The 27,613-nt window shown below is 44.9% G+C and overlaps 1 protein-coding gene and 1 long non-coding RNA gene across 2 annotated transcripts in view; one reads left to right on the top strand and one right to left on the bottom strand.

Moving 5' to 3' along the window:
* LOC310851240 overlaps positions 1-27,613 on the bottom strand; it is a 984,470-nt gene that overhangs the window by 247,495 nt on the left and 709,362 nt on the right. The gene's annotated exons all lie outside the window — the stretch shown is intronic.
* ACTG2 (actin gamma 2, smooth muscle) lies at positions 10,679-26,826 on the top strand. The gene is made up of 9 exons (XM_083753508.1): positions 10,679-10,808; positions 17,023-17,184; positions 19,062-19,190; positions 20,387-20,497; positions 20,770-20,854; positions 21,794-21,955; positions 24,133-24,324; positions 25,972-26,153; positions 26,578-26,826. Exons 2-9 carry the CDS (start codon positions 17,059-17,061, stop codon positions 26,719-26,721), a joined length of 1,131 nt encoding a protein of 376 aa, XP_083609634.1. The 5' UTR covers positions 10,679-10,808; positions 17,023-17,058; the 3' UTR covers positions 26,722-26,826.

Here is a 27,613-nt window from a genome sequence, read left to right as displayed (position 1 = left end):
TTTGTTCCTTAATTACTTGAGAGATACCTTGAGTGATTTCTTGAGTGATATCCTGAGTACCACTTAGGTGGGTCATTAGGTGTGGATTAGTTGCTAAAGTCTTTGTGTCTTGACCTCTTGAACTTTGTGAAGAGTTTTCCTGAGAAGATGGCTGTATTGCACTTAGTTGTGCTTTGGCTTGGCTTCGTGTATAGGGGCGAGCTGTGGTTTGTGGCTTGTGTCAGCCAGATCTGTGTAGGGATTGCAGGGGGGTGCAGCATCCGGAGGTGCCACCATGGATTGGCTACTGGATGGTGTCAGTAATTCATCTGTGGAGAGGGTCCATGGTGGCACCTCCGGATGCTGCACCCCCCTGCAATCCCTACACAGATCTGGCTGACACAAGCCACAAAACCACAGCTCGCCCCTATACACGAAGCCAAGCCAAAGCACAACTAAGTGCAATACAGCCATCTTCTCAGGAAAACTCTTCACAAAGTTCAAGAGGTCAAGACACAAAGACTTTAGCAACTAATCCACACCTAATGACCCACCTAAGTGGTACTCAGGATATCACTCAAGAAATCACTCAAGGTATCTCTCAAGTAATTAAGGAACAAAAGAAGAAAAGGCACACTAGCCTGGGAACTTCCTCTCTGCCCAGAACATTGGAGGCTAGACACCACACCCCCTCTACAGTATTTATAGGAACTCAAACATTGAGATCCCGCTCTGTTCCAGTAACAAGAAGCCGAAAGCACCAGCCTGAAGATGACGAGTGAGACCTCGTCGAAACGTCGCCTAGACACCCCAACTTTTACACGGGAAGACACCCGAGGACACCAAAACCTGCATTCCTGTACCCGTGAAAATCTACGAAAGCAAATATATATATATATATATATATATATAGACTGTGTCCGACCAACACGGCTACCTACCTGAATCTAGCAAAATGAAAAGTTCCTCTTTTTCCTATTCTGTGTGAACCGCACTGCAGGGCTGTCATAAGCCACTCTCTCGCACCCTTCCTATCTGCAATATGGAGAATGAACTGGAGTTGCTTTGGAATTTGCAGCAGAAGTTGTTTTAAAGCACACTTAAGTAAGAATTGAATAAAAAAGTTAAGTCCCATAGTTTAGCCATGCATTATGGGAAGAAGCCGTTTATTTTATCAATATCTGCAAAGCTTACAAACTATGGCGGTGAAAGCAAGTCACTGGCAAGAGGGGCTGCTAGGCTTGGGAGCTCCAGGTGATGAAGCATATTCCCTTGGCAGCTTCTTAAATCTCTTCCCATGCAATGTGAGTGTGTGTTGGGTGTTACACTCCACTTAAGTGAGGCCTAGCCGGCCTGGCAAACACCCCACATGAATTCTGTGCATCTACATCAGCCTTCTTCAACCTGGCGTCCTCCAGATATTCTAGACTTGTAATTCCCATCAGCACAGCACTGCCCAAGTAATTTTGCTTCCTGAGACAAAGGGCAAGATGACACTCTCCCATTCCCCCAACAGAATCTGATCAGCAGTTGAATCTTACTTCACCTTTGGTGATGGGTCAGAATTGTAGAGTTGGACCCAAAGAGTCATCTGGTTCAACTCCCTGTAATGCAGGTATCACAGCTAAGGAATCCCTGACAGATGGCCTTCCAACCTCTGGTTAAAAACCTCCGTTCCATTAACCACATTGGCAGGCGGGGCAGGAGGACCAGCGGAAGACAAATGCAGTGTAAAAAAAGTAATCAGAAGAATTCAGAAATAAGGAATCAAATGCAGTTGCAAACCTAACATAAATTTGTACATGAAATAACTTTATGGAATCAAATGACAATTAAGAAAGAACAATGTATATCTGCCTATATCCAAAGCAAAAGAGCACAAACACAGTATACTGACAAAATATAAACAATGGGAACATGATGGTGATGATTGCTATTACAGTGGTACCTCGAGTTAAGAACTTAATTCGTTCTGGAGGTCCGTTCTTAACATGAAACTGTTCTTAACCTGAGGTACCACTTTAGCTAATGGGGCCTCCCGCTGCTGCCGTGCGATTTCTGTTCTCATCCTGAAGCAAAGTTCTTAACCCGAGGTACTATTTCTGGGTTAGCGGAGTCTGTTACCTGAAGCGTCTGTAACCTGAAGCATCTGTAACCCGAGGTACCACTGTATCACCATTATTTATTACCCAGACTTCCCCGTAACATTGCAGGGTGGGTTACAACAGTTTAAAAATCCAGCATTAAAACAATTTGAAAAACTTAACAATTACAAAAAAAACACAACCACAAAAAACAACATAAAATGACAATAGCATCTAACAAAAAGTAACAAAAATTCATACAGTTGCTTGTATTTAGATTTCCAATCTTTCTGCATTAGAAATATTCATGGCTGTTTTTCTAATAACATATAACTCACAAAGTATCACAGAACCCAAACATGTTCGGACCTCTGTCTTTCTCAGTGGTCTCTGTACTCTGGACACAAAAACTGTTTGGTGTACAAGTACATATTGTGTGTGTGGTTGTACATACACATGCACACACACGTGTAAATGGAGGTGCTCCCCCAGGCGTATGCCACCTGTGCCCCAGAATCCTTTGCACTGCAGTGCGGTTTCACAGCAGAGAACGGTAGTTCTTGGGCCAGCTTGTGGCATGGCAGGGGGTTCCTGGAGAGCACAAACCTCCTGGAAAGTGCTCTCTAGTGTGAGAGGCTTGAGAGGCATTGCCCAGTGCCAGCTGCTTCCATGGGCCAGTCCCCAGAAGTGTGGTTTTTCTGCTTTTGGAGCTCAGGCTATGAGCCTCCCCCCTCCGCCTGCTGGGAGATGCCAAGGATTCCCGGCAGCTTCTCTTCCTCCTTCCCGCTGGCCTGCTTTGTGTCATAGGTTTCTGCCGCTTCTCTTGCTGCTGCAGCTGCATTCCATTCCAGTGGCAGATGCTGGGATACCAAGCGCCCGTGGTGGGGCTGCGAGGGAAGCTGGATTGGCTGCCTGGGTCAAATGCTTCCTTATTAGGCTGTCCACTGCCTGTCAGGGTTTGGGGCTTTCAAGTGCAAGTGTTGTCTTCTCGCCCAAAAGCTCCCAGGGTTTCTATGAAGGACCCCCTTCTTGATCGGCTCAGTGGGCGTTGGCTTCCTTCTTCGCTTGAGCACAAGGCAGCCTAAAAGCCCTCCAATTTCAGGACTGCAGTGGGCAAGGCACCCTGGAAAGCAGGGAGGGATGTCTGGCACCCCTGACTAGGTAGATCAGGGGTCAGCAACCTTTTTCAGCCGTGGACTGGTCCATGTGGTGGGCTGGAGTATATTTTGGAAAAAAATAAGAACAAATTCCTACGCCCCACAAATAACCCAGAGATGCATTTTAAATAAAAGCACACGTTCAACTCATGTAAAAACAAGATCCCAGATCGTCTGTGGGCCAGATTGAGAAGGCAATTGGGCTGCATTCAGCCCCTGGGCCTTAGGTTGCCTACCCCTGAGGTAGATCTTCCCCCAGAGGAAGGACTGTAGCTCAGTGGTTGGGTATTTGCTTTGTATGTAGAAGTTGAATGTAGAAGCCACATGGAGCAATGGACTGACTTGGTGCAAAGCTGTAGCTGGGAGGTTTTTTTGCCCTGGGTGAAGCCTCCACAGGTGCACCATTGAAGCTCCCAGCCTCTCTCTCTGTGTATGCAAATGGGGATGGGGGGTACCAAACTGAGTCTTTGACCCAGATGAAATAAAGCCTAGTTTTGCCCCTGCTTGGTATAAGTCAGCTCTTGTGTATTGCTATCACTGTGGTACCTCTGGTTGCGAACGATGGCACCTTTAGGATATATGGTTTTATTTATACATATGTATAAGGGGTGACCGGAAAGGTCGGTAAATGGTCACAGAAATCGGACAGCGAGAAATATTCGAGCTTCCAATTGGCATCGGAAACCCACGGAATGCTCACAATTGTGGATGGAGATGAAGCTGTAACTCAAAAGACAGAGTATGAGTGGTTAAGCGTTTCCATGAAGGGCAGCAAGCCATTGAAGATGACCCTCTGTCTGGCAAACCATAGATGAGCAGAACGGCGGCAAATGTCGACAGAGTCCACAAGTTATTGATGCGGGATTGGCATTTGTCCGTCCAAATGATGGCGGAAGAATTGCACTTTCCACATGAAATCATTACTGAGGTTACTGAGTTGTCCCACCCTCCATATTGTCCCGATCTGGCCTCACTGGATTTCTTTTATTTTTCCAAAACTGAAATTTGCACTAAAAGGGCACAGATTTCCCAACATTTCAAACATCCATGCTACTGTGACGAGGGAACTGAAAGCAGTATGAAAAGAGGACTTCTCCAGAAGTTTCCAACAGTTCTACGAACGTTGTCTGTGGCCATTGTATCAGAGGGGGCCTGCTCTCAAGGCCTGTAAGATATGTATGCTTGAATATTTCTCGCTGTCCGATTTCTGTGACCATTCACTGAACTTTCCGGTCACACCTTGTACAACTGGAGCATAAGGTGGAGGAGCTCACAGCCTTAAGATCCCATTAGAACTTGTTTCTCCATTTGGATCCAGCCCAGAGCAAGCAGGTCTCTGCGCTCATCAAGACTTCTTCTTGCCCCATGCTTTCTAGACACTGGTGTGAGCAGTTTTGCATGTCCCTCAGCTTTCCCTGGGAAAACACACTCTTGACCGCTCAAGGGGTTTTTCCATGGAAAACCCAATAGCCATCAGCAGTAAACTGTGGGTTTTCCTGGGGCAAGGCAGTGGGGCAAATGGAGGTGTGGCTGAGCCTGTACAACTTCCATCCTGTTTCCAGCTCAGCTCACCCATGCTACTCCTGGCTCTTGTTATCCCACCCAGCAGCTAGGTGAGGAGGGTGGAATAAAGACCCACCCTTAGCCTGGAGGCCCCATCATTATTTTGGGGTGCTAATGAAGACACTTAAGTAGCCAGGTAAGGTCAATGCCTTACAATTTGTCTGACAAGTCCAACAACCTCCTCTGTTAGATTCTAACCATCACTGGGTACCAGACCACCAGAATAAGGAGGAACTCAGGACATTTTCCAGATGGATCCCCCAAACCCACAACACTAATCAGATAAGTCAGATAATTTCCGAGCTGTATGATAAGCCCATATGGAATCACATCATTTAGAGGTATTTTATGATACCCATCCCCTCCATCAACTGAATGTGAGCACTCCTGCTGACCCACAACTCCCCAACTGGCATGAGATTTTTAGTTTAGGTTGCTTTTTGATGTTCTGTTTGTTTTATTGGCATTAACAACAGCAACCACAGCAGCAGCAGCAACAACAAAAACACAATAAAATAATGTTTGTAAAGGTAAAGGGACCCCTGACCATTAGGTCCAGTCGTGGCCGACTCTGGGGTTGCAGCGCTCATCTCGCTTTATTGGCCGAGGGAGCCGGCGTACAGCTTCTGGGTCATGTGGCCAGCATGATTAAGCCGCTTCTGGCAAACCAGAGCAGTGCACGGAAACGCCATTTACCTTCCCGCCGGAGCGGTACCTATTTATCTACTTGCACTTTGATGTGCTTTTGAACTGCTAGGTTGGCAGGAGCAGGGACCGAGCAACAGGAGCTCACCCCGTCATTGCGGGGATTCGAACCGCCGACCTTCAGATCGGCAAGTCCTAGGCTCTGTGGTTTAACCCACAGCGCCACCCGCGTCCCCGTATCCAGTGTAGTGCTGTGCTAAAGTCATTTTGATTTATACTTGCTCCATGGGTGAAATATTTTGTGGAACATTGTTGTACGAGAGAATGCATAAGCAGGTTTCTGCACTGTTTGCCGCACCATAGCCTGCACAATCTGTTGCATGCTGTTGATCCCTCTGCCTGTTCCCAGCTCTCAAGGAGGCTTCCCTTTGCCATTGTGAGGTATCAGCATCTATCTGCAACTCTTGCCTCCCTCTTTTGCTGCTGCTGCTGCCCACTCCTGGGAGGTTCTGCCTGGCTACTGTGTACATTTATTTTCCTTAAAAAGGCAGCAGGGAGTTTCTCAGCCTCTGGTTGGATCTTTTAAGGCAGACTTCGCCAACCTGGCCTCCTCCATAAGTTTGGGGTTAAATTAAAGCAATAGCTTCACACAGTGCTTAATATAGCTCTTCATCGCCTGGCAATCTCTTTACTCACCTCACACCATGCTTATATTATGTTTACTCAGAAGTAAGTCCTGTTAGCAAAGATCCTCTGCAGCTTTAGTGAGAAGGATTCTCCTTAGTGTTTCTGCATCTAGTAGTAACTTCCTGCTCCATACAGGATTGCTCCTGTCAAACTTACATTGGCAGGGAGTACCGCAGGCCCATCAGGCTCAATAAAGGCCAACCAAACCTCAGGGGCCTGGGGGACCACCAAAAGTTTGGCAAATCTTGTGCTACTGAATCAGTTGCTCCTCAGCTGCCCTGTTATGCTTATGGAGTCATCACATTGATTTGTTAAAGCATTTTTATTGTTTTATATGTAATTGCTGTTTGTTTTTGTTTTTTAAATTTTTTACATCAGACATGGTTTTAACTGTTTTTAAGGGAAGATTGAGGCATTTGCTCTGAGCAGGCTAAGTTTATCACATGATAATATTTTTATAGAGTCACAGAATTGCGGTCTTAGAAGGTGCACAAGGGTCATCGAGGTCAACCCTTGCAATGCATGTATATAAGTTATTGCTTCATATATGCTTTTGCTGCATTGCAAATTGCACTGAGTTGCCTCGTAGGAAGCGATTCATTAATGAAACAAATAATGTGACCAAGTTTGCTGATAATAGCAAATGGTTCAGCACAGTTAAAACAAAGAGAGGTTGTGAAATGCTCCAGGGACCTAGTGAGGGGGGCATCAAAGTGGAAAAGCACCCGCCTTCATGTATATGCTGTTGTATATGGGGTTGTGACCAATAGCTTCAGGAAAACATTGGTGCAATGTGGGGCTGCTCGGAAAAAGGCGAAGAGCATGCTAGAGAACAATTTGGGAAAGAAAGCTGCTGATATCGTAATGCTGTATGTTAAGTTGTGGGTGAACATATCAGACGACACAGCGATTCTTCAAACAGCTCTTCTTTATTCAGATGCCAGAACTGAACGGAACTGAAGGGCTCAGCCTGCTTATATAGAGTTCCAGTACCTTGTTACTGTAACAACTTTCTAAAACTATCCAATAACTGAACGTCACTTTCGATCCTTCATTTGCATAACTATATACAGTATCCCCCTGCTGGCCCAGGGTGAGAACTTCAGTACGTAACACTGTACCCGGGGTGTGACTCCACTATTAACATCCACTTGGAAGGCTGAGTTCAGTTCTGGTCCCTGCATCTCAAAAGCGGTATTCTAGAGCTAGGAAAGGTGCAGAAAAGGGTAGTCAAAATGATCAAGGGGCCAGAGCAAATATTGAGTGCCATCAGAGTGGCACTGCCAGTCAGCTATAGAGAATCCTGTACTAGCTGCCCAAGAGGCATTCAGTGCCTTTCCTCGTCACTTCCCTTTCTGCACAAAGCCCGATCTTTGGGGGAAGTTGGTTGCAAGGCCTCCCGGTCAACTTCAGTTACGCAACCTGAATTGCATGGTACGTGACTGAATCCTCCTGGAAAATAGTGATAGTCTGGAAGTGCCCTGCAACTAGTCAAGAGGGGCATCTACCTTGCTGGTGCTGAAACATCTTCCTGGGCTTTCTCCCTGTCCCCAGGCCCATCTAATATAATAATAATAATAATAATAATAATAATAATAATAATAATAATAATAATAATAATATATTGATACCCCGCCCGTCTGGCTGGGTTTCTCCAGCCACTCTGGGCGGCTCCCAACAGAATATTAAAAACACGATAAAACATCAAACATTAAAAACTTCCCTAAACAGGGCTGACTTCAGAAGTCTTCTAAAAGTCAGGTAGTTGTTTATTTCCTTGACATCTGTTAGGAGAGCGTTCCACAGGGCAGGTGCCACTGCTGAGAAGGCCCTCTGCCTTGAATACTCCATGCTGCTTGGAGCAAGGGAACGAGGTGGAGGACCATGTTTTCCACCATGAGCTTCTGGGGCGCTTGGGTAACCTTTGCAAGCTCTCCTCCAGGGACCCCCAGCATGTGAGTTGGGGGCAACTGAGGAGTGAGCCTGCTTAGTGGTAGCACCACAGCTATGAAACACTCTCCCCCCCACCCCCGCCGCAGGAGCAACATACTGTGTTCTTTTGGTGCCACACAAAATCCTTTTTATTCTTCATGGCAGTGCTTCCCATTGGTGGTCAGCAGACACCAGGAGGTCTGCACAACCCACCCAGGAGGTCCGTGGCATCATTCACATAACAAAAACAACCATTGTTGTTGTTGTTTAGTTGTTTAGTTGTGTCCGACTCTTCATGACCCCATGGACCAGAGCATGCCAGGCACTCCTGTCTTCCACTGCCTCCCGCAGTTTGGTCAAACTCATGCTGGTAGCTTCAAGAACACTGTCCAACCATCTCGTCCTCTGTCGTCCCCTTCTCCTTGTGCCCTCCATCTTTCCCAACATCAGGGTCTTTCCCAGGGAGTCTTCTCTTCTCATGAGGTGGCCAAAGTCTTGGAGCCTCAGCTTCACTATCTGTCCTTCCAGTGAGCACTCAGGGCTGACTTCCTTCAGAATGGAGAGGTTTGATCTTCTTGCAGTCCATGGGACTCTCAAGAGTCTCCTCCAAAACAACCATAGAGATATCAAAATGTTCAAAAGAACATTCAAAAGTCTGTGCCTTGGCTTTTGAAAAACAGGCGTCTGCAGTACTAAGCTATTTGGGAGCCACTGTTCAATACCTTTTACCCTCCGTGGTTTCTCTCTACAGTTCTGGTTGCCTCACCTCAGAAAGGGTATTCTGAAGTGCAACCAAGATGATCAAGGGGAGGGAGCAACTCACAAATGATGAGAGGTTGCAGCATTTAGGACTTTTCAGTTTAGAAAAATGGTGAGTAAGAGGCGACATGAAATAACTTTATAAAATCATGCATGGCATGGAGAAAGCGGATAAAGAAAAGTTTTTATCCTTCAGCCAGAACACGAGAACTCCTCAACATCCACTGAAGCTGAACGTTTGAAAAATTAAGGGTAGATAAAAGAAAGTCCTTCTTCACACAGTACATAGTTAAACTATGGGACTCACTGCTACAGGAATCAGTAATGGCCACCAACTTGGATGGCTTTTAGAAAAGGATTAGATAATTCCATAGAGCAGCGGGTTATCCTAGTTACAGTGGCTCTGTTGTGCCTCCATGGCTGGAGGCAACAAGGCTTCTGAATACCAGCTACTAGAAGCTACAAGAAAGGACAGGGCTGCCATGCTCAAATCCTGCTTACAGGTTTCCCACAGGTGTTATGTACTGAAGTTCTCACCCTGGGCCAGCAGGGGGATACTGTAGATAGTTATGCAAATAAGGGATCGAAAGCGACGTTCAGTGATTGGATAGTTTTAGAAAATTGTTACAGTTACGTTGTACTGGAGCTCTATATAAGCAGGCTGGCTGAACCCCTCAGTTCAGTTCTGTTCTGGCCTCTGAATAAACAAGAGCTGTTTGAAGAATCGCTGTGTCGTCTGATATGTTCATCCACAATCTAACAACAGGCATCAGTTTGGCCACTGTGAGAGCAGGATGAAGGATTAGATGGGCCATGGGCCTGATCCAGTGGTCAACCAGATGCCTGTGCGAGCCCCACAAGTGGAACCTAAGCCTCCTCTCTTGCAGTTTCCAGCAACTAGTATTCAGAAACATAACTGCTTCAGGTCATGGAGGCAGAGCAGAGCAATCACAGCCAATCGCCATCAAAAGCCCTCTGCTCTATGAATCTGTCTAATCCAGGGGTAGGCAACCTAAGGCCCAGGAGCCAGATGCGGCCCAATCGCCTTTTCAAACCGGCCCGCAGGCGGTCCGGGAATCAGTGTGATTTTACATGAGTAGAATGTGTCCTTTTATTTAAAATGCATCCCTGGGTTATTTGTGGGGCATAGGAATTCGTTTATTTCCCCCCCAAAAAATATAGTCCGGCCCCCCACATGGTCTGAGGGACAGTGGACTGGCCCACGACTGAAAAAGGTTGCTGACCCCTGGTCTAATCCTCTTTTAAAGCCATCTAGGCTAGTGGCCTGTGGGAGTGAGTTCCATAGTTCAAGTGTGCGCTGCGTGAAGAGTCAAACCTTCCATACAGTGCTGAATTTAGGGCAGTGTGGACACACACTCACACCCGGCTCAGCAACAACGACTTACATTTACATGGGTACCTACTGAGAAGATCCATAAAAAGCAACTGTGAAAATAAGAAATATTTAGGAGCATGCCAAATTTTGTCTTTGATCAGGGTGCCATATTATGACCCTGTCCCCTCCTGTCTCAGTGGATTGGGCCCTTGATAATGAAGAGGAAGGGTGTGCATTTGGGTTTCCTGCTTGTGGAACCAGAATGTCTTGGTCTGACTCTGGCCATTCTTGGTAACTTTCTCACCTCTGTCCCTGGACCAGCTGCCACTTCCTCTCCCAGTGCAGCTTATAAGGACTTGCCCCTCACTTGTTTACTGAAGTGTAGCATAAAAGGAGTCAGTTCACAAATGAGGCGTTGCTTCCCAACTTTTTCCCTGCATACATTTTTCTGAAGATAATAATTCACCGGCGCTCTGTTCTACCATCAGCCCAAGGTCAATATAATGAAATAAAACACCTTATATGGCTAACATACTATCCATTGGCCTTTTTAGGGTCTTGGCTTGGAGAAGATCCGCCTCTGAGGTTTTATAGTCTCGCTGGTATTTATACCAAAGGCATCGTCAGAACAGAGTCCCCGAGGAAAGGAGTTTTCCTGTGCACTTGGTGAGTAGCTGCAGAAAGATTCTGCCTGCATGAACCCTCCTCTTGGAAACTGCCTCCTTCAGGGGCAAGGCAGGAGTTGTGCATGGCAAGGGAGACTTGGGAACCACGTTGCTGGCTGGCCGGGTTTGGAATACACCTGAACATTGCTCCCTGTGTGTACCTCTGGGAGAAGTGAGTGGCCTAAGCTCTGCCGCTTCATTGAAGGTTTCTGCCGGGTTTTGTGGCTGTCTTTGTGCAAGTTTTGTGCAAGTGTTGTGCAAGGCTGTCTTTGTGCAAGTGTTAGGGGCTGTGGGTTGGCTCTCTCCACGGCACACTTTGGAGGCAGAGGGAAAGACCCTCTATTGGGTTTATGGTCCAATACGCAAATCAGGGAGTCAAGTCGTTGCTGTTTTTTAAAAGCGAAATCTGTTGTTTTGGATACCACTTTTGGAGAAAGCCAGAAGTTTTTGACTACTATTCCTGTGGATGCTAAGTAATTTGAGATTATCTGTCACATGTTATTGATTGCCTAGGGCTAACCCCTCCCCCCACCCAGTTATTGATTCCATACAGCTGCTTTATTTTCAATACTTGCTGAAATTAGTATTAGCTGCGACTGTTTCATCTTTCTTTACATGATAAAAGCAGCCTGGTGTGCCTGAATCTGAAGGAAATATGTGGGGAGGGGCCTTTTTTCCCTTTGGAAGCCAGGGGTTGGAGAGATTATTTCCATTTTTGGGAAAAGCTTGTGAGAAACCTCGTGTTTCTGTTTACTCTCGCCCAGAGTCCTGGCGTGGGATGCCAGGCTTGCTCTCTGATTCATGCCTGCAGCTTGCGGAAAATTTAGAAAAATTCCAGAGGACACAGAACAAGGCTTGCGTGTTAGAAAAGGAAAATATAAGTATGTGATACAATTGCATCCTCCAGGGAAGGAAATCTGAAGTAAAGTGATCCAAAATTTCTGGTGTGTGAAAACTCTTGTGTAGAAACCCAGCAGGAAAGTAACTGCACTCTGCACCTGCTCTGTGACACCTCCCTCTGGTAAAATCCTGGAATTCGGAAAAGAATCAGAGTCTGAGGGTTGGTGAGCCCGGGTCCAGTTAAGTCATGTTCCTTGGGGGCCCACTTTTATTTAGTATTTATTTTTTTTAGTATTTATTATTTTATTTATATACTGTCCTTCATCAAAAGATCCCAGGGTGTGTACAACATTAAGAACACACTTTAAGACAGCCCCTGCAGTGGAGTAGCTGGAGTGGCCTGACTTGGACCTGGGAGACCTTGGGTCAGTCTCTTACTCTTAGCCTGAACTACCTCACAGGGTCGTTGTGAGGATAAATGAGGGGTGTGGGAACACTTTGAGTTCCTTAGAGGAAAGGTGGGATATAAATGCAAGAAATACATTAATTAACTAAATAAGACGAGACTCTCACCACCTGCTCTGCAGATGCGCTAAGATATATTGTCACTTCAGTCTTTGATTCTTTAGAAATGGTATTATTTACATAAAAACTCCAAGCTTTAAACTTGAGTGGCATTTGAACCAGATGATGTGTCAAAGCTGAATCAGTGGAACAAGCCATGGCAACAGCAGGGAAGTCGAGGCAGCTGTCTTCTGGTCACGATGGCACCTTAGGCAAGGGATGAGATGTGAAGGGCAGGGTGTCAGATGTGGAGGAGCTGGCTGGAAGAGGGGAATTCCTTGCTGGATCAGGCCGCCAAGCGAGGCTCATCTAGTACAACAATCAGTTTGCAAGAGGAACCGCCCCACTGAGAAGCGGGGCAGGCAGGCATGCAATTGTTGGCCTGGCTTTCCCCTGTTGATTTCAGCATCTGGCATTCAGTGGCTTTTTTCAGCCGGAGCTCATTGGAACTGGGTTCCGGCACCTCTCAGGTGCATGACATTGTTGTTATACGAGAATAAGGGAGGCATTCATGGTGAGTTCTGGCAGCTTTTTTCTAGAAAAATAGCACTGCGTATACTGCCTCTGCACAGAGTCTCCACATATGTATTGTGGGTAATGGCCAACCCCTAGCCTCCATGAATTTATCCATTCCATTTTTATAAGCGAGAGTGGATGCTTCAATCATTTCAGCTGCTTCCTGCAGCTTGCAGTTGTTTTCCCGGCTTTTGTGAATGGAAACAATCAAAGGAGGGTCCTCTTTGTATCAGAGTCACCTGTCCAGAGACCAGCTAAATCATGAGCTCAGCTTCATGACACATGCGGCTTACTTGCCACGATTCTCCTGCTCACACTAGTATTGCTAAGGGGTTTTCTGCCTGGCCTTCTGTGTCTCTGCAGTTTGCTCCAGTGGATGGGTTGCATCCCTTGATGTTTTCGGTTGGTGCCCGGAAACGGAATTGGAGGACAGCCCCAAAGTTGCTAAAGCAGACTTGCTCAGCCTTGGGCCCTCCAGATGTTCTGCACTACAACATCAGCCCTTGTATACTATGATGGGAATTGTAGTCCAAAGCATATGGCGGATGCCAGGTTGGGTCAAGGGGACAAATTCTTTCTGATCACAATAGGTCCATTAAAAACCTTTAGCTGTTTTATGCCAGCAAAACTATCATGGCTCCCCTCAAAGAATCCTGAGAATGGCATTTTGGTGAACATCCTGGTGATAGATTCAGGTAGGTAGCCATGTTGGTCTGATGCAGTCTGTGTGTGTGTGTGTGTTGTCTAGTAGCACCTTAGAGACCAGCAAAGTTTGTTCTTGGTATAACCTTTCGTGTGCATGCACACTTCTTCAGATACGAAGAAGTTCTTATCTGAAGACGTGCGCATGCACACAAAAGCTTATACGGTACCAAGAACAAACTTAGTTGGTTTCTAAGGTGCTACTGGACAATATATATATATATATATATATATGCAGGTTTTGGTGTCCTCGGGTGTCTTCCCGTGTAAAAGTTGGGGTGTCTAGGCGACGTTTCGACGAGGTCTCACTCGTCATCTTCAGGCTGGTGCTTTCGGCTTCTTGTTACTGGAACAGAGCGGGATCTCAATGTTTGAGTTCCTATAAATACTGTAGAGGGGGTGTGGTGTCTAGCCTCCAATGTTCTGGGCAGAGAGGAAGTTCCCAGGCTAGTGTGCCTTTTCTTCTTTTGTTCCTTAATTACTTGAGAGATACCTTGAGTGATTTCTTGAGTGATATCCTGAGTACCACTTAGGTGGGTCATTAGGTGTGGATTAGTTGCTAAAGTCTTTGTGTCTTGACCTCTTGAACTTTGTGAAGAGTTTTCCTGAGAAGATGGCTGTATTGCACTTAGTTGTGCTTTGGCTTGGCTTCGTGTATAGGGGCGAGCTGTGGTTTTGTGGCTTGTGTCAGCCAGATCTGTGTAGGGATTGCAGGGGGGTGCAGCATCTGGAGGTGCCACCATGGATTGGCTACTGGATGGTGTCAGTAATTCATCTGTGGAGAGGGTCTGGGTTTGGGTCTGGTGTGGTTGATTGGTGTTGGCGTTCTGTGTGCCTCTGGATCTGGTGTCAGTTTTTGTGGGGAGGGCTAATTTCCAGATGTCTGGCAAGCGGGATGTGTCGTCACGCTTGTTCATGTTGTGAGGGTGTTTCTCTATCTCGATGGCTTCCATGATTATTCTCTTGTGGTGATGTTCCGTGTTAAAGAGCAATTTGGAATCTGCAAAATTAATTTCGTGTCCTGTTTCTTTCATGTGTTGGAAAAGAGAGGAAGTTTTTTCTTCTTTTTTGACGGCATTCTTGTGTTCTGCGATACGTGCATTTATTCGTCTGTTTGTTTGTCCAATGTACGTGGCTGGGCAGACTTTGCAGGGTATTTCATAGATCCCTTGGTTTTCCAACTGGATTTTATCCTTGGGGTTTCTGAGGATATTGGCTATTTTTTGGTTGGTGCAAAAGGCTGTTTTGATATTGTGTTTATGGAGGATTTTGCTAATTTTATCTGTAGTGCCCTTGATATAAGGAAGGAGGGCCATGCCATTGTTTTCTTCTGTGTCTTGGTTTTTGGGGGGTGTTTCCTTTTGGATTAGCTTCGTAATCCTGTTTTGCTGGTATCCATTGGCAACTGACAACTGAGTTACCTGACAACTGAGTTGACCACTTGACAACTGAGTTACAGAATCTCTCAAATGTGTTAATTGCCAATGGATACCAGCAAAACAGGATTACGAAGCTAATCCAAAAGGAAACACCCCCCAAAAACCAAGACACAGAAGAAAACAATGGCATGGCCCTCCTTCCTTATATCAAGGGCACTACAGATAAAATTAGCAAAATCCTCCATAAACACAATATCAAAACAGCCTTTTGCACCAACCAAAAAATAGCCAATATCCTCAGAAACCCCAAGGATAAAATCCAGTTGGAAAACCAAGGGATCTATGAAATACCCTGCAAAGTCTGCCCAGCCACGTACATTGGACAAACAAACAGACGAATAAATGCACGTATCGCAGAACACAAGAATGCCGTCAAAAAAGAAGAAAAAACTTCCTCTCTTTTCCAACACATGAAAGAAACAGGACACGAAATTAATTTTGCAGATTCCAAATTGCTCTTTAACACGGAACATCACCACAAGAGAATAATCATGGAAGCCATCGAGATAGAGAAACACCCTCACAACATGAACAAGCGTGACGACACATCCCGCTTGCCAGACATCTGGAAATTAGCCCTCCCCACAAAAACTGACACCAGATCCAGAGGCACACAGAACGCCAACACCAATCAACCACACCAGACCCAAACCCAGACCCTCTCCACAGATGAATTACTGACACCATCCAGTAGCCAATCCATGGTGGCACCTCCAGATGCTGCACCCCCCTGCAATCCCTACACAGATCTGGCTGACACAAGCCACAAAACCACAGCTCGCCCCTATACACGAAGCCAAGCCAAAGCACAACTAAGTGCAATACAGCCATCTTCTCAGGAAAACTCTTCACAAAGTTCAAGAGGTCAAGACACAAAGACTTTAGCAACTAATCCACACCTAATGACCCACCTAAGTGGTACTCAGGATATCACTCAAGAAATCACTCAAGGTATCTCTCAAGTAATTAAGGAACAAAAGAAGAAAAGGCACACTAGCCTGGGAACTTCCTCTCTGCCCAGAACATTGGAGGCTAGACACCACACCCCCTCTACAGTATTTATAGGAACTCAAACATTGAGATCCCGCTCTGTTCCAGTAACAAGAAGCCGAAAGCACCAGCCTGAAGATGACGAGTGAGACCTCGTCGAAACGTCGCCTAGACACCCCAACTTTTACACGGGAAGACACCCGAGGACACCAAAACCTGCATTCCTGTACCCGTGAAAATCTACGAAAGCAAATATATATATATATATATAAATTCTGCTAGCCATCCACCCTCACAGAAGTACAGGCCCCAGAGCAGGTTCCTTGCAGAAACGAAATGACTGTCAAACTAAATCTGCACTGCAAACATGCTTTATGGGGCATCCTCTCACGGTTGGATTCACTGGCTGCCTTCAAGTCAGTTCTTTGGTCAGTCTCTGTGTTTAATGCTTGCAACATAATTGAATCCCCTTCTGCCTGTCCTTCATTCAGGGCTGCCTGAGCCAAAACACAAGATTCCAACTATAGCATTCTATGATTAGTGCAAATTTATCCTAATAAACATATTTTTGTATGCAGTTTGACTGATATATGCAGCAACATCCCCCAATAGGATGCATTTTTGTATGTCATTTTCAATCATATATTAATTTTTATGTTCACTTTCCCTTAGTATATGCATTTTTGTAAGCACTGGTTGGCAAACTGCATCACAAAATTCAGATGAGCATGAATTCTGAAGGATGATTCTGTCTTTTGCTTCACATATTGTTTTGAAAAGAGCAGATTTGATAGCTTCAGCTTTAATTTAAATACTTTGTTGTCACTTGTACAACTTGTATACAGTGAGATTACAAGTGAATCTTGGATCGAATTCCCCCTCCTCCTCTACCTCAGAAAGAAAATGTGTAAAAAGCATGTGTGTTCTCCCCAGATATGCAGTGACTGCCCACTATAAATGCAACTCCCACTCAACGCTGGTGAGAGGAGATCAGGCTAGCTTGGAGGGCAAAGTGCACACACATCTCCGTCCTCAAACCCCTCATTGCCACTCCCTGTAGCATCTTCTGTCTGATGCCTTTGCCTAATGATGCCTCTTGCTTTCACCAGCAAAGACCCCTCCTGCACAGTCCCTACATTTCCTTCCTGATCTTCCCTCTTCCAGGTCTCCTGTGTCCCAGCACCACCGTCAGTCGAAGCCATGTGTGAAGAGGAGACAACCGCCCTTGTTTGTGACAATGGCTCTGGGCTGTGCAAGGCTGGGTTCGCCGGTGACGATGCCCCCCGTGCCGTTTTCCCATCCATTGTGGGTCGCCCACGTCACCAGGTTTGTGCACAGAGTTCCCTTTGGGTGCTTCTAATTAGGGATTTTTTTTCAGCTGGAACTCACAGCACATCTCAGATGGATGCAAGAGAATAAGGGAGGCATTCATGGTGAGTTCCGGCACCTCTTTTTCTAGAAAAATAGCACTGCTCAGAGCTGGGACTCAGTTAGACTGGTAAAGAAAAAGCAATTTATATGCGTTGTGTGTGCGATATAACATTGTGCAACCAAATGGCAATGTGGAATCCTGTTTTTCTCTACCTGTTTAAATTTTCAGCGCTTTAAACTGAAACACTTCTTTGATGTGTCTAGATCCAGTCTTGGACTATGGACTCAGCTATACAGCTGCAAATAAAACATTTTAAGTGTGTTTTAAATGTAATATACAAAGTGGCATTAGATGGCAATAGTGAGCCTTATGGAAAATTCAATGTATTTTTAAAAAGGCATTTTCAGAACGGTTTTTATATGTGTGTAGATTCCCCTTATAACTCCTATCAGCCTCAGCCAGCATGTGCAAAACATCTGGAGGGCACCAGCTTGGCAAATGCTGATGCATGGCATATACATGGGATAAAATGTATTATTACCCAAAGTATACAAATGAATTATCCAAAGAAACACAAGATGAAGAACTATAAATCTTAAATCAAAAAGAAAAGGAACACTACAGTTTATTAGGAACCATCAATAGAATACATATTCAAAGGTCATAGTAGGAAGTAATTGTACAACTAAATGTGTTTGGATGTAAGAAATTGGTAGTTTCATAGACCAGTAATTCTCATGTATGATACTGTAGGACCCCATATTTCATCAGCTAAATGCACCTTGAGATTTGCTGAAAGTGTGGCAGCTTTTTCACTTTTAGAGTATCCCAGAGCTTTGCAAAGTCTCTCTCCTGCCCCACTTTAAAGAACTGGTAGAGCAAATTTACCAGTATTTGGAAAATACCAGGGTAGTAGAATCATGGGAGTTCAGAGCCAGCCACATCAGAAATTCAGCAGGGAAAAGATTCCAGCAAATTATTTGATTGAATAAGATAGAAGAGGATCTGTTTTGAATGTTTTGGTCACAAGCAACTCTTTGTGGGCAAAGGACTCTGACAGGTTAAGGTTTCCCATGTGCAGTGCTTTTTTTCTGGGGGTGCTCAAGGGTATGCAGTACTGACACCTTTCCCCCTGTTAAAAGAGTAGCACTTACTGGAACAACAACAGGGTGAGTACCAGCACCTTATAAATAAATAAAAAAGCACTCCCCATGTGAGAATCCTTGGAAACGGCTCAGTCTGTGGCTGAACTGGCCATGGCAAGTTCCTTTGACTCTTAGTTTTCACAGCTATTCATGCGACTGCATTAATGCCATACCAAATGAGAACATTCCCATGTCTGTAGGGAGGAAGAGTAATTGATGTTCAAGATCTGGTCCTTGTCATTCCATCAGTGAGGCTGAAATAGTCCATATTCTGGGAAATGAGACTTGTCAAGGCCAACATAATGGTTCCCATTTATCAGGGTGGAATGAAGAGTGCTGTGAGGCAGAATGCCAAAACTTACCATGAGCGTGTGATCAAGCTGAGATTTGAACTGAGGATTCCCTGGTGCATCACACTCCTACCCAATATAAAATTTCACCTTCTTATTATTTATTTGCTTATTCATCGAAAAATGTATTTTCCAGTCTGTCCTCATATAGTTCTAAGTGGGTTGGAGAAGGGCAAATTCTAAATGGTCTTCAGAAGGGAGAAGTTATGTTGGTGGCAGATGAGGAGTGGGTGTTGGATTATGCAGAGTTTGTTTCCCTTTCTTTGAATACCGGTACCTCATGCTTGGGGAAGGATGAAGAGGGGAGTTTATGATGTTCCTCTTCTTGGTTCCTAGGGTGTGATGGTGGGGATGGGCCAGAAAGACAGCTACGTCGGGGACGAAGCCCAGAGCAAGAGGGGGATCCTGACCCTCAAGTACCCCATTGAGCACGGCATTATCACCAACTGGGACGATATGGAAAAGGTGACAAGCTCCCCTCTTCGTTAACTTTTTAATTCAGATTTTGAATGGGAGGTGTGTGTTTTTTATTATTAAAATAGAAAAACACAGACAATAGCCAGGAAATAAAATAACTTCTCAGAGTCTTGTATAATGTGTAAATCAGCAGAGCACCGACTAAACCTTCCTTCTCCAGCCTTGATGTTTCTGCGAGTTTGTAATAATATTGTATCATTTGATATGATCAAACAAATAATAGGATAACATATGAATGGCAATTGATCGATTTTTTGCTAGATTCTGTGGCTTTCCATTTGCATTTTCAACCAATTCCAGAAGTATTGTAGGAATTAGAGGAATTTCATACATAACAGTGGCTATAGAATAATCAGTCATTTAGCTGAGCCAATGTGATGGTCTGAAGACACGACACACCAAACTTAATGACATGGTGATGGCCTACTTCCATTTTATAAATAAAGTATTTTGCTGCTCTTACCCACCAAAAAAGCTTTAAAGTATTAGTGTGTATAGTCACCATCCTCTGTACTTCTTTGGACCCTAGCAGCTGGGGTGACCAGACTTTATGGCTTGGATCAGGCATAGGCAAACTCGGCCCTCCAGATGTTTTCGGACTACAGTTCCCATCATCCTTGACCTGTTAGTTAGGAATGATGGGAGTTGTAGTCCCAAAACATCTGGAGGGCCGAGTTTGCCTATGCCTGGCTTGGATCCTAAGATCCAATGAGGTCCATGTAAGGAAAGCAATTCTCCAGGCCCTTGCCCCAGGTCCATGTGATACTGCACAATCTGATCTGTATTCAGGTTGCTAGGCTTTATGATAGAATAAGTGCCATTCAGTCATGAAAGATTCACAGTTACGGAACATACGTTTTTGGGCATTATGGAGGAATGACAGTGGCACTGGTCTGAGGAATGACTGCGTTTCCTGAGCAACCCCCCATAGAGGCAAATTGACCAGGTTATTTTGCTTTAAGGGAAAGTGTGCCTGATAGCAGTAGCGTACAAATAAAAAATGGCTTATCTGAGTCAGCAGCACCAGCTGGGCATGATAGGCAAGACCCAAAGATGGATGTAACATTATGGAGTCTTTTCACAATCACTGGCCAACCTGAACGCTTGTGACGTGTTGAGAATGAAGTCAGGCGAAACAAAGCCCAGCACATTGCAGGCAACTCTTGTTTGTCCACTTTGCCCAGATTTGGCACCATTCTTTCTACAATGAACTGCGAGTGGCTCCTGAAGAACACCCCACACTTCTGACAGAGGCACCCCTGAACCCTAAGGCAAACCGAGAAAAGATGACCCAGGTAAAACCTGCTCAGCTGGACAATGTACAATGAACATGTACCGCCCTGATGTATCTGCTTCAAGTGGTGGATTTGGGAAGCCATTAAGGGAGGTGAGGCAGAGCTGGGGGGGGGGGGTTCCCCACACAAGCCTCATTGAGATGCCTTCTGCAGCTCCTTTCCATTTCAATAAGATTTGTGCAGGAGAGCAGAATGTGCTCTCGAGACCGAAGCGTCCTTTATCCAGCCCTGGAAGAGTGGCGTGCCATTCATTCTCTCTTTTCCCTTCCTAGATTATGTTTGAAACCTTTAATGTCCCTGCCATGTATGTCGCAATCCAAGCTGTGCTGTCCCTCTATGCATCTGGCCGCACCACCGGTGAGTGCTTAGCTTCAATTGCCGAGTCTTCAGAAGTCTGAATTCCATGCAAGGCCACACAAATCTGAGATGAAAGAGAGCCAGTGTGGTGCAGTGGTTAGAGTGTCGTCCTAGGACCTGCGAGACCAGGGTTTGATTCCTCAGTCATTCAGGAAGCCCACTGGTACAATAGCAGAGGTAGCCTGGAGTCTGTCCTACTCCTGAAGGTGTGCTGATGACCAAGCACTTTACAGTACAGTGATATGGATGGTTGAGAGCTCATTGGATTCCCAGAGACAATGAAGTGGGCCTCCAGGATTGAACTCAAACTGCTGGAGAATCACAGCACCTGCTGATAACTTGTAACTGCTGCCTCCCGTGTTTTTTGCTGCGTTAGCTGTACCAAAGTGACCTCCCATGGGGCGCAGGGCTGAACAGTGTGTGTGGAGGTCCTGGGCTGCCCAGGCAAAGGGCAAAGGAAAGCAGCATAATACATTCGGCACCAGCTTGGCTGCTGGAGTTGCCAGAAGGAGGCATGTAAGGTGCCATCCAGTTGTCTTAGAGACCCAACTCCAGATTTGTGTAGGGTTTAATCCATGGGTAGGCAAACTAAGGCCCAGGGACTGGATCACCTTCTCAATCCGGCCCATGGACGGTCTGGGAATCAGTGTGTTTTTACATGAGTAGAATGTGTCCTTTTATTTAAAATGCACCTCTGGGTTATTTGTGGGGCATAGGAATTCGTTCATTTTTCTCTCCAAAATATACCGTAGTCTGGCCCCCCACAAGGTCTGAGGGACAGTGGAAAAAGTTTGCTGACCCCTGGTTTAATCCTTAGCCTTTTCTTCTCCCTAAGATGTCCCGCAAGACAGCGGGTAATATTTCGACGTAAGAAGAGTGAAATGGGGGTTGGGGACCCACGGCATTTGTGTCACAGTCTTCCTTCCTCTTCCTCCTTAGGTATTGTTCTGGACTCCGGTGATGGCGTCACTCACAACGTGCCCATTTACGAAGGTTACGCCCTGCCTCATGCAATCATGCGTCTTGACCTGGCTGGTCGCGACCTTACAGACTACCTCATGAAGATCCTGACAGAACGGGGCTACTCTTTTGTCACCACTGGTAAGAAGGGGCTGGATCCTTGGAGCTGATGGCAGGGACCTAGGTGGGGCTGCTCCAGCATTGCTTTTCTTCTTTATTTTACTTTTTTGCTTTTTTAGAAAAGCTCAGATAAGCACTTTTATATTGTCATGTGGTTCAGACATCTTAGCGTTGTCTCCTCGTTGCATTTTTTGGAGGGGGGAAATTGAAAGTAAATGGGGAGGAAAATAACACATTTTGTTAGATGGGATTGCCTTACCCCATCCATTAGAATCATAGAATTGTAGAGTAGGAAGGAACACAAGGTTCATCTAGTCCTAGAAATTATAATAGTACAATAAAATATAAAAGATACACGGACATACACTGAGAGGAAATGGGTAGAGAGAGGTGTATTGAAAGAAAACTAACAATAACAACAACAATATCTAAGGTAGGGTATATAAGACAGAGGACACCAAAGAAGGAACAAAGGTGGATGAGCAAAGAAAGGATGAAAGAAGAGAAAAGGGGAAAGGGGAAGGAAAGAAGAAGAAAAAGAGGGAAAGGAAATATGTGTGTGTGTAATGCAGAGGAGAGGTATTCAGAAGTCAGATAGTTGAATATAGGTAACAAGGGGAGATTATATTATTATTATTATTATTATTATTATTATTATTATTATTATTTATACCCCGCCCATCTGGCTGGGTTTCCCCAGCCACTCTGGGTGGCTTCCAACTGAATATTAAAAACAATACAGCATCAGACATTAAAAACTTCCCTTTAAAAGTAAAATAGTTGTTTATTGCCTTGACATATGCTGGGAGGACATTCCACAGGGCAGGTACCACTAGCGAGAAGGCCCTCTGCCTGGTTCCCTGTAATCTCACTTCTTGCAGCGAGAAGGCCCTTAGAGCTGGACCTCAGTGTCTGGGCTGGATGCTGGGTGTGGAGATGCTCCTTCAGGTATACTGGGCCAAGGCCGTTTAGGGCTTTCAAGGTCAGCAGCAACACTTTGAATTGTGCTCGGAAATGTACTGGGAGCCAATGAAGATCTTTCAGGACCGGTGTTATATGGTCTCGGCAGCCACTCCCAGCCACCAGTCTAGCTGCCGCATTCTGGATTAATTGCAGTTTCCGAGTCACCTTCAAAGGTAGCACCACGTAGAGCGCATTGCAGTAGTCCAAGCAGGAGATAACCAGAGCATGCACCACTCTGGAGAGACACTCTACGGGCAGGTAGGGTCTCAGTCTGCGTACCAGATGGAGCTGGTAAATAGCTGCCCTGGACACAGAATTGACATGTGCCTCCATGGACAGCTGTGAGTCCAAAATTACTCCCAGGCTGTGCATCTGGTCCTTCAGGGGCAGTTACCCCATTCAGGATCAGGGAGTCCTCCACATCAGCCCGCCCCCTGTCCCCCAAGAACAGTACTTCTGTCTTGTCAGGATTCAACCTCAATCCATTGTTATCTTCAACCCTTTCATTCCAATAGCTTATGAAAAGGACCCATCATTCTAGGAACTTATTCTCTCTTGTTGGCTTCTGACTTCTCTTCCTGAGTATTCCATTTGAACAGATGTTAACGTTTGCCATATTTTCTTTAGCCATTCTTTCACTTGGTGGGGTGCGGCAGTCACTTCAGTCTTCCAATGTTTAGAGATGCAAATTCTGTCTGCATTCTCATTTCTGTTATGAAGATCAGCTTACATATTGCATGGTGCTTGTGTGGAAAAATATGATACACTCCCCCCACATATAAGAAGGCTGTACAAATGGGTGTGTTTTCTTTTGGGTACGTGCATTGTGTGACTTGCTGTTCAACATCATGCCTAGCTTCGTTAACCTGTGGCAGCATTCCCCAACCTGGTGCCCTGCAAATGTTTTAGACTACATAGCCCATCAGCCTGCGTCAGCACGGCCACCTCTGGAGAGAACCTGGTTGGGGAAGGCTGACTTAGGGCATACCTTCACTGCAAATATAAGTGAGTGCTAAGTCGCTTTGAACTATTGTGCCTCTTTCACTGTGTGGAGAGTTCGCTAGGAGTTATCCTTGTGGGATTGTGCTGAGAATCTTGACAGAGGGCATTTCCCAAGGTTGGGTCTACTGGGAAAAGTAAATTAAAACAATTTAATTTGGTAGGCCTTAGTTCATCTACCATCATATCATCATCTTCATTTATTAATTTATATACCATGCCTCTGTCTTTCACAGCTGAACGAGAAATTGTGCGTGACATCAAGGAGAAGCTGTGCTACGTCGCTCTGGATTTTGAGAATGAGATGGCAACAGCTGCTTCCTCCTCATCCCTGGAAAAGAGCTATGAGCTCCCTGATGGGCAAGTCATCACCATTGGCAATGAGCGATTCCGTTGCCCAGAAACTCTTTTCCAGCCTTCCTTTATAGGTGAATCTGCATCTCTGGAGTCTGGGGTCAGAGAATCTGAAGTAATGCATGGGAAACAATATTTCCTTCACTCTTGGGTTGATATTTCAACCTGAAAAATCATTTTTTGGTGTTAATATTTCATTCAAAAGGTTTCAATTATAAAGAAATAAAGTGATGCAAAGGAAAAAATGAAAAAAATAAGAAGGCACAAAAATGTGTAGAAACAATATACGGATATATACAAAATACAAAAATATCCTAACTCATACATTCTTGTATAAATTAGATATTATTATGCTAATGCACATGTAAATATTAATAGTCCACTACATTTTGTATAAATTCATTCCAATTTTGTCATATTTATCCAAGCAGTCTATGTCTGTAAGCAGTCTGTTCATAAGTTGCAAGTGTTATCATATTGTCAATCCATTTATAAAAGGGGATTATATCGTTATTCCAGTTGATCAATATCAGTCTCTTGGCTATCAGTAGAGCACAGAGAATCTATTTTAAACCTCCAGATGTTTTGGGACTACAATTCCCATCATCCCTAGCTAAGAGGACTGGTGGTCCGGGATGATGGGAATTGCAGTCTCAAAACATCTGGAGGGCCGAGTTTGCCTATGCCTGTTCTATACAATAGGTATATAGTTCAGAATAATATAGTTTAGTCAATCATGAAAAGAAAATGGAGCCTTACTTCTTGCATTCAATTTATTCATCCCTTGCTTCTCTCTCCGAAGGGAATCCCAAAGCAACTAACAACACCATACAAAAAAGTACAATCATCTCAAAAGACAAAGCAATGTTTTATTTGACAAAAATGCTGGAATAAACCTATAGATACATTTTGCATTCAGTACTTAAGAAAACAACAATTCAGTCAACAATGCAAAATCCATAAACAATGGAAGAAAATGAATTCTTCCCATTCCTATTATATAATTATATATTATATAATTTTACACTACAATAAAATTAAAAAGCATAGCAATTCTTAAAATAAGGTAGCACATAAAGCCCAGTGAAACAGCAACAGCTCTTAAATGCAAACCAACAGCAGTGGCTTTTGCCAGTTGACTACAAAGGATGCAAAGATGTTTGAAACATGCTCACCAGAAAGGAACTTAATTCCAAAGTTTCATCAAAGCCAACCATAGATCAGTGGTCGAGGCACTTGCTTTGCATGCAGAAAAGAGAGCCAGCGTGGTGCTGTGGTTAGAGTGTGAGACTAGGACCTGGGAGAGAGCAGAGTTCGAATCCCCACTGGGCCATGAAGCTCACCTTGGGCCAAGCACGGCCTCTCAGTCTAACCTACCTCACAGGGTTTGGTGGGAATAAAATGAGAAGGGAGAGAACCATGAACACCACTTTGAACTCCTTAGAAAAAAATGGTGGGCTATAAATGCAATAAAACAAATGAATAGCTCAGGTTCAGTCTTTGGTTTCTCCAGGTAGGGCTGGAAGTCTCCTCTGTCTGAAATCTTGGAGAACTGCTGCAATACAGCTAGATGGAGCAGCAGTCTGACTCAGTGTGAAGGTTTCTTCCTATGTACCTCTCAGTTGGGTGGTGATCAGTGCTGAACTGCCAGAGGAAGTTCGTCTTTCTGAGTTCCCATCTGAACTGGGGACAAGCTACTTATTTTGGACCATTCCTCCTAGGCATGGAATCTGCTGGCATTCATGAGACCACCTACAATTCCATCATGAAGTGCGACATTGACATCCGCAAAGACCTCTATGCAAACAACGTCCTTTCTGGAGGCACCACCATGTACCCTGGAATCGCAGACAGAATGCAAAAGGAGATTACAGCCTTGGCTCCCAGCACAATGAAGATAAAGGCATGTCTGCCCTATTTTCTTCCAGGGTTTGAAATACTGTCCCTTAGCAGCCGCCCGGCCCCATCCCACCTGCAACCTGGCAGGACAGCACATACTGATGGGAACAAAGATCCATGAGTGTGCTATGGGAGGGGATTACCCATGAGTTTTTGGGACTGCGCCCTTTCCAATCGTCAACCACATGGAACTCTTTGCTGTTATGCTCTGATGGGTATTGGCCCACTGACATGCCTATGGAAATAATCCAAAATTTAATACTATCTGTAGTAGTTGGCATATATCTGATGATAGCTGTGGGTCTTGACATTTCCTCAGGTCAGAACTGACTTTTTGATTGTGCTTAGTCTCACACCTTACTTACTCGGTAGCCAAATGACCATCAAAAACGTCACTCATTAACCCTCTTCTACAAATGTTTTCACAGATCATTGCTCCTCCTGAGCGTAAATACTCTGTTTGGATTGGTGGTTCCATCCTGGCCTCTCTCTCCACCTTCCAGCAGATGTGGATCAGCAAACCAGAGTACGATGAGGCTGGTCCTTCAATTGTCCACCGGAAGTGCTTCTAGAGGCCAGAGCTAGATTCTTCTAGAGCATGGAGACTCCTTCCTCCTCCTCCTCCTTTTGCAATTCTTTCTAACTCTTCAATAAGCATTAAAACGTTTTTCAAACTCTGCCTGTGGCACTTTGTCCCCTGTTGTTGTTGCTGTTACCTACCTTGCACCCTAAGGCTCAGGGCAGGTTACAACAATTTAAAATACCATTTTAAAACACACAACAGTTTTTAAAAATCACAAAAAACAGTGTGGGTCCTGAAAATATACATTTTAGGTGTCAAAGGTGCTAGGATAAAAAGATGTTTCTTCAGCATACAATGGAAACTATATAGTGAAGGGCCAGGTGTACCTCTGTGGGGAAGGAATGCCACAACTTAGGGGCTGCCACAGTGAATGCCCTCTCCTGGCCTACCACCACTCCAAACTTCTGTGGGTTGTGGAACTACCAAGAGGGTCTGCTCTGTTGACACTAGAAAGCTGTTTGCAGCAATGAGGTGGTCTCTTTCAGATATTTGGGGCCTGAGTCCTTTTGGGCTTAAAATGTTGACGTGATGACCCTGAATTGGGACCAGAAATGAACTGGCAACCAGTTCAGTTGTTTCAAAACAGCAGCTACATGAGATCTAAACAGAACCCCAGCCAATAATCTGGATGCTGCATTTTGGACCAATTGAAGTCGCTGAGTCATTCAAGGTCAAGCTCACGTACAGCACATTGTAATAATCCAGCCTGGGAGTTACCAGAGCATGGAATACAGTGGTTAGGTCTTTTGTATGCCATTGATCTTCACATCTTGCTCTTGAGTAAACTTATTTATGTTTTATAAAGGGAAGGTATGCAGTTCAGAGGAGTGGGGGTTGTTCAAATGAAATATACCTTTACCTGAAAATTCAGTACTTCAGAT

Source organism: Podarcis gaigeae (assembly GCF_964106915.1).
Source record: "Podarcis gaigeae genome assembly, chromosome: 8".
Taxonomy (NCBI): Eukaryota; Metazoa; Chordata; class Lepidosauria; order Squamata; family Lacertidae; genus Podarcis; species Podarcis gaigeae.
The sequence above is the reverse complement of the archived record's forward strand: the minus strand, read 5'-3'. Positions and strand labels throughout refer to the sequence as shown.